The 10,996-nt window shown below is 36.5% G+C and overlaps 1 protein-coding gene across 1 annotated transcript; it reads left to right on the top strand.

Annotated features, from left to right (window-relative positions):
- The first annotated feature begins 186 nt into the window (after positions 1–186).
- On the top strand, positions 187–7,108 carry LOC134790257 (mannose-1-phosphate guanyltransferase beta). The gene is made up of 6 exons (XM_063761071.1): positions 187–621; positions 858–1,100; positions 2,524–2,653; positions 3,422–3,583; positions 6,051–6,215; positions 6,873–7,108. The coding sequence occupies exons 1-6, from the start codon at positions 448–450 to the stop codon at positions 7,106–7,108; spliced, it is 1,110 nt and encodes a 369-aa protein (XP_063617141.1). The 5' UTR covers positions 187–447.
- Positions 7,109–10,996: the final 3,888 nt, after the last annotated feature.

Here is a 10,996-nt window from a genome sequence, read left to right as displayed (position 1 = left end):
GCAAGCTAATATTTGAATTTAAAAAGATATGGATATCATTATATAAAAACTGTGCGTAGTTCTAATTAATGTCTGCAAAAATTTATCTCATAAGGGCGCTACTTGGCGCAACTCATTCATCAAACATCTTTGTAATATTGAACGCATTTCTTGTTCGAGTTATTGAAAAAACCGCCGGTTTGGCCAGTATTCATTGTAGGTTGACTTTTTGTATGACGTGTAGATTAGTCAGTGTATTGCAAAATGCAAACTAGAAAAATAAAGAAACCAATCCAATAGGAAACAATTTCGTGGAATTGGAATTCATAACATTAAAGATTAATAAGAAATTGGCAATTGCGTATCTATTTTTGTGATATATACCTTGTTTGTTTCTTGTGTAATTAATAAATTGTGAAAGTGGTCAATAGTCCGGTGGATAAGTAGGTTTCCTTATTTTATAGAAAAATGTGCGGCACCGACAAAAAACTAGGTGAAATGAGGGCTTTAATCCTAGTTGGCGGTTACGGGACTCGTTTGAGACCTTTGACTTTAAGTAGGCCAAAGCCACTGGTCGAGTTTGCAAACAAACCAATTCTATTGCATCAAATAGAAGCTTTAGTGGAGGCTGGTGTAACACAGGTAACAACATAATAATTGTTTTTATTTTGTTGTAAAAGTCCTGAAATAAAACCCATAAATGATGTGTCTAAAAAAAAAAAAAAAAAATAATTATATTATTGAAATTAAATTGATCTATTAAACAAAGAAACAAATGTTGTTCAGTTAACAATAGAATGTATTAAAGACCTGAAATGGTTACTTCTCAATTTGTAAAATTTATTATTTTTATTTTTAAAGATTTTAACTTTTTACAGGTAATTTTAGCTGTGTCATACAGAGCAGAAGACATGGAAAAAGAGTTAACAGAGAAAGTGGCCAAACTAGGTGTGTCCCTAACATTTTCCCATGAAGTGGAGCCTCTTGGCACAGCGGGGCCTTTAGCCCTGGCAAAACCCCTGTTGAGCAAAAGTTCCGAGCCTTTCTTTGTTCTAAATTCTGACATCATTTGCGATTTTCCATTCAAAGAACTTTACAAGTTTCATAAATCACATGGAAAGGTAATTACTACACATTTTAATTTTCATTTATAAAATCTATCTCTATCATGGTCTATCTATACATGCAAAGCTAACAAAATGCAAATTGAATAAACTCTTTCCACCTCTTATTTAACTCTAATAAATAGTATCTATAGTTGGGATATCCAAATGTTACTTAAGTTCCCTTCCTACAATTTATACATCTTAAAAAGATCTAACTATACATAGTTTATCTTTTGGTGTTGAAGGTGATGATGATGATTGATGTGGAAGTACAATGAATAGATAAAAATAATTAATGCCCTTGCAAAACTGTAAAATGATTATAGTAGTTAAAAGTTGACTATCTTAATAAGCTCAATAATAATTATCTTCAAGATTTGCTTTGCAATATGGTTGTGTATTGCTAGTTAATACCAGTTAATCACTTTACTGATAACAACACTATTATGACCTAGATGTAGAGTGAAGGAAACTTACAGGGTGGTAAAAATTGAAGCTGTTTTATAATAAAAAAAAAAAAATGATTTTAGATTGATTTACCACCATGTTCCCCGGCTTTAATTTCCTAAAACTAATAGCGGCGGATTTGCCCTAAGACCCAGTAGGCCCGGGCCTAGGGTGGCAAATTGTGACAAAAAATTCGCTGATGATAACAAGAAATAACTTAAAATGTAGTCAATATGTTGGGTGCTGCGAAAGGGGCGGCTATAGGGCCTGTGGCTAGGGCAGTAAAGACTGCAAATCCGCCATACAATTATGATACATATAGAGTTAGACCCTGCTTCAATTTCATACTTGCTGGCAAGGTCTCACAGTGTATATGTACTTGAACACAATTAGCTGGCCAATTGTAAACTTTATCATGTTGCAATAAGACTTATGAATAATGATATGTTACTTTGTCCATGATAGTGATAATACTATTGTCTCCTTTCTATGTTGCAATGTGGACTTGTGAACATGGGTATTATTACTTTTGTGAAATGATATATGACATTATTTATTCTTTAGCTGTGCTAATATTATATTCATTTACATTTGTATGAACACTTGAGTAAACAGGTTGAATATGATATCGGTTTACATCATTAGTAAAATATTTTTTAATGGCATATATGTTTGATGTTCTATTATCCATATTTTTTATTAACATGTATTCATAGGGATCAAAAAGGTGCCCCTCCCAATAAGCACTCATTGCATGAGTAGGTTTTTTTTATATCTGTGGACCAGGGACCCATTTCACTTCACAAATATTTGTGTTATAAGTTATAAAATTTTGAGAAATAGGCTTGAAATCAGAGTTACTGAAGTCCATGGCCCCTGGGTCACTTTTATTCTATAGTACTCATACTTATACTAAAGTGTGTATAATTGTTACTTGAATACAGTAATTGTAAATGTCTAATCTGATGACACTCTTGTATATTTATTTCAGGAGGGAACAATTGTAGTTACAAAGGTAGAGGAACCATCAAAATATGGAGTTGTTGTATATAAAGAGGATGGACAGATTGAGAGTTTTGTGGAGAAGCCCCAGGAATTCATTTCCAATAAAATTAACGCTGGTAAATATTTTTACAAGTTATTGCTTGATATTTAGCTACAGATCTATAAAAGCTGGCGTTAAAATAAATCATCAGATGACAACCAATCCTCACTAATTACTGTCACAAATTCAGAGCCATAATGAACCATACCAGTAATGAAATAAGGTTGTTTTTTTTTTGCAGCAAGGTTTGGTTGTCATATAATGATTATATACATATGTATGTGTAAGTACAAAATTGCTGTTGCACATGTAACTTTAATTATGTGTTTTAAAATAAGTTTTTGGCAAAAATTTCATTTTTGGTACAAGCTTTTATCGCTGACTGTACTTTTCTTACAACAGACAACTAATACTCATCGAGACAATTCTAAAAACCCCTAACACAATTCGATTGCGTTGTTTCATCACAGAGTTCCTATGGCCACCTCCTGTCTCCATCATTAGATCAGTTCGACAGTACCATATTATTGTATTGTCATCAGAACTACATACAGCTGCCAATTTTCATGACGCTACGATCCTTGGAATATGGTTAAATTAGTTACCTTAGATTCCATTACATAGTTAGTTACATACAGGTTGACCTAATAAAAGCTTGTTAATAAGGAATTTTGGTACAGTTGTAAGTGTGTTATTTAAGTTTCCGAAATCATGCACTTAACAGAATTTATAAGCGCAATGAATGACAATATTAAATATGTAAGAACAGAATGAAATGCAAAATAAAAAACCTTCAAGTAATTTAAAATAAAAATTTTCTTTAATGTTGCATTTCTTTTTCCAGGCATGTACATTCTAAGCCCATCAGTCCTAAACAGAATAGAGTTGCGCCCCATGTCAATAGAGAAGGAAGTGTTTCCATTCATGTCGAAAGATGGGCAGCTGTTGGCTATGGAGCTGCAAGGCTTCTGGATGGACGTAGGGCAGCCGAAAGATTTCCTCACTGGTAAGCACAAAAGTTGGGTCATTATGTCTGCGGGCGGGAATTCCGCACACGATCGTTTTTTTTTTATTTCAACTGACTGCTGGCCCTGTAGGTAACATGCCAATCGAAACATAGCGAACGAAACGCAACGGTCACACTAATATGGACGAGTGATAGAGAGACACAAAGCGATTCGATGGCGAAGCGCAAGCGATCGTCACCTTGGCTAGACCGCCTGGAACTAAAAGCAATCGCTGCTTTATCGATGATGTAAACTATACTGTTAGAAAAACGCGCTTGTGTCCTGAATTTCCCGCAGATGGATTTGGTCGCATGGACATAACACATAAACATAAATAGATGTAATTTAGGGAAAGGATTGATATAATCATTTATGCTGGCAACAATATCGATAAAATCTTGCATACAGTCTTGGTACATTACTCTAACTGTACGTACCTACTCTTATGAACCTAATATGAATATGAATATGATTATCAGCGTAATTAAAATATGGTAGTTATTGTTTACTGTTCGTTTAAAGTGCTGCTGTTTAAATAGCAAAAAAATTAAAACTTCAAAAGTAGACCTTATGACATAGCAATAAAGTTTATTAAGGATCCAACTATTTCACTGAGGGTAGGTACTTAACAAGCTACATAATTAAAATTCGTTTGAACTACAGGCGAGCCAATGACTCGATTTATTTACCTATTCGTACTGTGAAATAGAGATCGGCTGTATAAACAACATTTCGTCAGGTGACAAGCTAAACTCACTAATTACTAAAAAAAATATTAAACAAAAATCAACCTTATTTTGGTATTAATATAGTTCACTATGGCTATTAACTTGTGGTAGTAATTAGTGAGTTTTGCTTGTCACCTGACGATTTCAAGAAATCTGACGGTTATTTCGATGTTACCAATAGCAATAGAACCAATAGTAAATATCAAAACTTACGGTTATCAAATAAGATGCAAGTTTTTGAGACGAACAATAATTACACTTGCTTTTGTCAATCAATTATCAATTATTTATTTAATTCAAGATAACAGAGATCCCATTGTGTTAGTATTACATATTATAAGGCTTAAAAACTATATTAATACTTAAAAGTTATACTAGACTTAATTAATTTAATTAAATTTATCATTATGGGACAACAAACGTGATCAGCAAACATCCTTAGAATGCTGTTTGTGCTATCCCTGGTTCTACGCAGTAATGAGGCCGCTTTCTTGCGCATGATTGCTGCAAACGCATCAGTTCGAGCCTCCGCAAACATGGCGGAAGCGCTGCAGAACCTAGGCAGCCCAACCAGCACTCTAAAGGCGTTGTTGTACACCACTCGCAGAGCATTATAGGCTTTCTGGGTATAGCTGACCCAAAGGCTACCTGTGTAAAAGGATGAACAAAATGCCTTAAACAGAGTTATTTTTACCGCTTTTGAACATCTAGCAAATCTTCGGGCCAGCATATTCGCCCTTACACATAACGCTCTCCGCTCTCTCTCAATATCCTCATCGTCCTTTAAGTCGTCGGTAACAATATGCCCTAAGTATTTAAACCTACTGACTCTCTCGAGAGCGGTCCCATTGAGTCGAACTGGGGTCACATGTGAGGGACATTTGCTACCGGCCTTAAAAACCATTACCTCGCTCTTTTTACCATTGTAAATCAAACCGTGTGAGGAAGCATAGGACTCGCATATGTAGACAAGTTTGCGGAGCGCGCCAATCGATGGCGCCAGCAGCACCATGTCGTCTGCGTAACTGATGTTGTTTAGGCATACGCCATCAACATGGCAGCCGACATGAGTGCTGCTAAGCTGCTCGATCAGCGCGTCCACATATAAGTTAAATAATATTGGTGAACTTAACCCACCTTGTCGTACGCCACATTCGAGCCTATACGGTTCCGTAAGCTCGCCCGCCCACCTCACACGGTTTTCTTGATTGAGATACCAATGTCTCAGAAGGTGAATGAACTCTGGTGGTAGCCTCGACTTCTGTAATTTCTGCCATAAGATGTCGTAAGAGACGAGATCGAAAGCTTTGGACAGGTCCAAAAATATTATGACATTACAGTTGTAATTTGAACGGAATTTTTAACACATTCCTTTCTTTTAGGGTTCCGTACCCAAAGGGTAAAAACGGGACCCTATTACTAAGACCCCGCTGTCCGTCCGTCTGTCTATCTGTCTGTCACCAGGCTGTATCTCATGAACCGTGATAGCTACTTCTGTTGCCGCTATAACAACAAATACTAAAAACGGAATGTAATAATTATTTAAGTGGGGCTCCCATACAAAAACGTGATTTTGTTGCTGTTTTTTGCGTAATGGTACGGAACCCTTCGTGCGCGAGTCCGACTCGCACTTGGTCGGTTTTTTGTTAAGACGTACTTATGTGTCATGACTCATGAGATAATTATGCAGCTTTTGCAGCCCTTATCACTACCATAAACTACCTAATATTTTTTCCAGGAATGTGCCTTTACCTGAACAGCTTACGTCAAAAGGACTCGAACAAGTTGTACGACGGTCCCGGCGTGGTCGGCAACGTGCTGATCGACCCGACGGCAACCATCGGTAAGGGCTGCCGGATCGGGCCCAACGTCACCATCGGGCCTGGGGTCGTCATCGAGGATGGTGAGATTCAATTATTATCAATATTATCATAGTTATTAAGAGCCAAACGTCTACTGATAGTACTAATGTATAGTCCGCAAAACCATTAGCTTAGCACCCCTGCATACATTTTTGTACATAAGACTCCCGAAGCTGTTCAAAGCAGGGATGTTGCGGATGCAGATTTTTTTACATCCGCGGATGCCGATGCGGATATTTAAAGCCTCACATCCGCGGAAGCGTATTTAAAAAACGTCAATGTCTAATAATATTTATTATTTTATTACTTACACCGCCGCTAAGACGTTCCTGTACCGACTTGTTCGACATCCGCATCCGCATAAGCTCCGCATCGATTTTATGTGGATGCGGATGCAGATGCCGATGTTGAAAATAATGCGGAAGTTCCGCGGTTGCGGATGCGAATATATTCGCAACATCCCTGGTTCAAAGGATTCATGTAATTTTAACCTGCGAGGATTCTCTCGCTGCGTCCTCCGGTCGTCGGAGCCGGAGCCGGTATCGCTCGGATATACAAGCGCGCTGGAGACGCAGATAACGAAATTTCGTGTTTCGCGGAAAGCCCACGGAGCTGGCGCAAGATTTGAGCTGATCTGTCAACTTTTTCTGAGGTACAGTCGGTGCAGACTGCCAAGATTAAATTCCTTTTTTTTTCAGGTGCATGCATAAAGCGCAGCACGGTCCTCCGCGGCGCCTGCGTGCGGCAACACGCGTGGCTCGACAGCTGCATAATAGGCTGGCGCTCCGTCGTCGGCCGCTGGGTCCGCATGGAAAACTGTACCGTACTTGGCGAAGACGTCATAGTCAAGGACGAGCTCTACGTGAACGGCGGGCAGGTTTTGCCACATAAAAGCATCGCGTTGTCTGTGCCTGAGCCACAGATTATAATGTAAGGGGCGGGTGTGTAAGAACTGCGTTTTTTTTTATTACATTGGATGGGATGGGTTTATTACATCCATCCATTCGCCATTCTGCTATCTTGCTGCTAAGACGGATCCTTCTTAGAAGAAAATATTCTGAAAAAGGGTAGATGGTATAACCCCTTGTATACGTGCTTGTAAGTGCTTGCATGGTGATATGGAAAAAACATTTAAATTGAGGGAATCTTGCCTACAATGGTCTAAAACACTTATTTGATTTCTCCAGTACAGTCAGCAGCAGGAGTTGCTAAGCGGGCGAGGTTCAAAATGACCTTGACACGCTCTTATGATCTTAACAATAAAGTCGCGTCAAGATCATTGTGAACACCTAGCCTGCTTAGCAACTTCTGCTGTTGACTGTACCGCTGCTGCATATCTGAGGTCCGAATATATGATAATTCATTAATTTTGTTAATCTATTTATAATGATTTCGCAGTTCTTACATACGTGGATAAGAGGATATTAATTTAGACTCAAAATACGAATCGATATATGATATAATATGATTAATATGCTTTTACAATTATTTAGACAATACAATATTTATTTTTTCATTAGAGATATAACTTGCACAATAAGTTAATAAGGAAGTCAACCGCAAGAGAGAATTATAATTGTTTGTTTTTAACTTTATTGTAATTTAATGAATTGTAGAGAACTTGTTTCTTAATAAGGTGCATTGTCATATATTTTCATACACCATTCATTTATTTTGTATTTATAAATATGATACTTATATTTTGTTTTTACTATACCTATATCTTGTTCCAATTTAGCTATAGATGTATACTTAATTTTAGCTAGCTTTTTAGATTGCCAAGTAAATTGAGCTAATCTTTGATAAATGTTATTCTAAGTACAGGTATCTCTTTTATTTAAGAGCAATGGCAGTAAGTACCATTTTTAAATAACCCTGTTATTGTTCATCTAATTTTGAATACATTTTACTCTGCAATAATTAACCAATTTATATTATGGAAACAGATGAATAATACTAGCGATAAATGCTAGGGGTTAATTTTGCATATAATATTAATGTAACGAACTTGAGACATTCCGTTGTATATTTTTTGCGCTGTTATTTTGTACTTTATTCTTATCCATTATAGAAATGTTGTACAGATTAAGAAAAAATCGGGCCCTTTAAGTTTGATAGCTGACAGCTGGTGCTATAACCTGTAGTATCTGGTCAGCCATCTTTTGACAACCAGCGTTACGAGAGCGTTACCGCATAATGGAGTCGTACAGAGCCATCTACATCAGCTGTCAAATTCAAAGCACGATTTTTTTAATGTACTTTACAATTTACATCTCTTCTACAATTAATAACTCTTTTTTCTAAAGTACAAACTAAATTGAAAATATAATTTTTATTGTACAGTCAGCAGCAAAAGTTGCTAAGCGGGCCAGGTGTTCAAAATTATCTTGACGCGACTTTGTTGTTAAGAGAATAAGAGCGTGTCAAGGTAATTTTGAACACCTCGCCCGCTTAGCAACTTTTGCTGCTGACTGTACCTACGATAATGGCAATAAACTGCCGTTTTACACCAAAATTAGATGTAATTACTCATAAGTAAAATAAGAAAAGTAAATAAATATATCATTTGAACAGAAAGTCTTGGCATTTGCTTTCTTATTATTACCTATTCTGTTTTGTTATTGAATTACCAAAAACTTTCTTGTGTGTGTTTTTAACCTTTAAATTCCAATATTCTTGAAAATAGTCATTGAATAGTTAACCCTTTACCCGTCGTAGAAAAACTCGCTGAGTTATGTAGAGGAAACGCGGAGATCAGAAAATGTTCGTTAGTTCAGTTTAGGTTGGGTTGGGCACAAGCCGCATAAGTTGGGCATGAACCAAAGAATATAATACTCACTAGGAGAAGAACGATAACTCCATACAAAAAAATGTCCCTTTCAAAAGTTCGTTTATACTACTAGCGCTCTGGTAGGATACCATTGTAATTAGAATTGACAACCCGTTTAGCCTAGCGGGTATTGGCAGTAATCCAGTTCAGGAAGCTAATGGTCCTGGGTTCGAATCCCAGAGAGGGAATTTCTTTTTGTATTTTTTTATTTTTTGTTGGGGTCAGGTTTTTAAGAGCCCATCAACGTGCACACTAGCGCCACTGCTGAATACATTAAACTAGTTTTTATGTTATTGGATTCGTCAATCTACCCGTCCAAAGTTAAAACGGCCGTTTTTGTTTTGAGCTCATAGATCGACGAATCCAGCAACATAAAATCTAGTTTGATGTATTCAAAAGGTACCTAAATACACAATACAGTTCGTAGCGGCCCCTTTTTTAAATACATGTCGTTAAATTTAAATAATCACGATTATTTAGCAGTGGCGCTAGTGTGCACGTTGTTGGGCTCTGAAATTAGCATTTCACAAATAAGTAAAAAAATACGTTAAAAGATAATGATTAGGTACTATATTCAGAAATTCGTGAAATATAAAAGGTAACAAAAAGTTACGTATTATTAAGATATAAATATTTTCATACATATGAATACATACACTGATATGGCAAATGGTTACAAGTTGTTATTACATCTATCCGTTTATCGGACATTTTCTGCTTCACAGCTCCGCGCAGCGTTCTTGGTCACCGGGAAACTAGTTTGGATATGCGGCAGATACGTGCCCTTCTGAGCTTTTTCCAAAAAATCATATGACGGCCCAGGATTATATTATTATCTCACGCTCAAGCCATCTGCTGATTCACTTTCTAAAACAAAATAGTCAAAAAATTAAACAATATAATCTATCTTCCTAATTACTAACGTCGCTAATTCCTAGGGTTACCAGCTTAAACAATGTGGGGTTTTACATCTATGTTGAATTTTGATTATAATTTCGGACGCGTCCGCGGGACTTACGGGGATAGTAAGATTAAATTATTATATTTGAATTTGGTAATTAGCACGCTCATTTTTATTTAAAGATTAATATATATCTTACCTTGAAATTATCGCTGTTTCTGATTTACTACAACGGTTTCCACACACACATTAGGGCTTTCCATAATCCGGATAAGAATTGTTGATAAAGTCGCCATTGCCGGATACATACAGCAAGGAAGGAAGAGAGACAACGGTTTAAATTTAACTAAGTCTGTGCGAAGACGCATTTAGATATGTTGCTCGTACAAATGAATAGATTTTATTTTCAAAATTAATAGGTAAATAAATATATTTCAAGTGAATAAATCGTTTTATATGAAAATTGATATTTTTGCATTAAATGACTTAAATGACAGCATTGACATTACAGACTTTTATCTTGTCTATGTTCTTACCGGCCAGCGGGCCTACCGCGAACCACGTTCGACGTGTTGCCTCTCTGTCGCACTTGTAAATTCATACGTAAGTGTGACAAGGAGGCAACACGTCGAACGTGGTTCGCGGTAGGCCCTCACCCAAATCAAGGCCTATCAAAGAGGCCAATTGACAAAGATTTTTTTTTATTTAGAGGCACGTCTACCCTTCGTAGATTTTATGAACATAGACAAAGAAAAACTGAAATATAATAGATAATAATATACATATATCAAAAAATAAATAATAATTTACATATGACTACTTCATAAAATACAAATCAAAATAATTTGATTTGTTCCTAGAAATCGCATCTATAGACAAAGCCAGTTCTAGCAATGTTACTGTAGTAAAATATTTTGATGTTAATTACTGGCAATCTCGTCTGGGAACGGACAACACATGCACAATTTTGAAGGGTCACATCGTTTCAAGGAAGTCAATAGGCCTTGGCATGAACCCACGTTACATTTAGCTGGATCTAGTAAAAGTTTGTAGTTTATATTTTTAGTTTTTTTTAATACTGTTCGTGAGGG

Source organism: Cydia splendana, chromosome 1 (assembly GCF_910591565.1).
Source record: "Cydia splendana chromosome 1, ilCydSple1.2, whole genome shotgun sequence".
In the NCBI taxonomy this organism is placed as follows: Eukaryota; Metazoa; Arthropoda; class Insecta; order Lepidoptera; family Tortricidae; genus Cydia; species Cydia splendana.
This window is presented reverse-complemented; position numbering and strand designations above follow the sequence as displayed.

Bases quoted from the DNA above. Each gene is read 5' to 3' on its own strand.
- LOC134790257 (XM_063761071.1), top strand. From the start codon at position 448: ATGTGCGGCACCGACAAAAAACTAGGTGAAATGAGGGCTTTAATCCTA. The intron at 2,654-3,421 runs GTAAATATTTTT...TTCTTTTTCCAG, and splicing joins TTCCAATAAAATTAACGCTG to GCATGTACATTCTAAGCCCA. The intron at 3,584-6,050 runs GTAAGCACAAAA...TATTTTTTCCAG, and splicing joins GCCGAAAGATTTCCTCACTG to GAATGTGCCTTTACCTGAAC.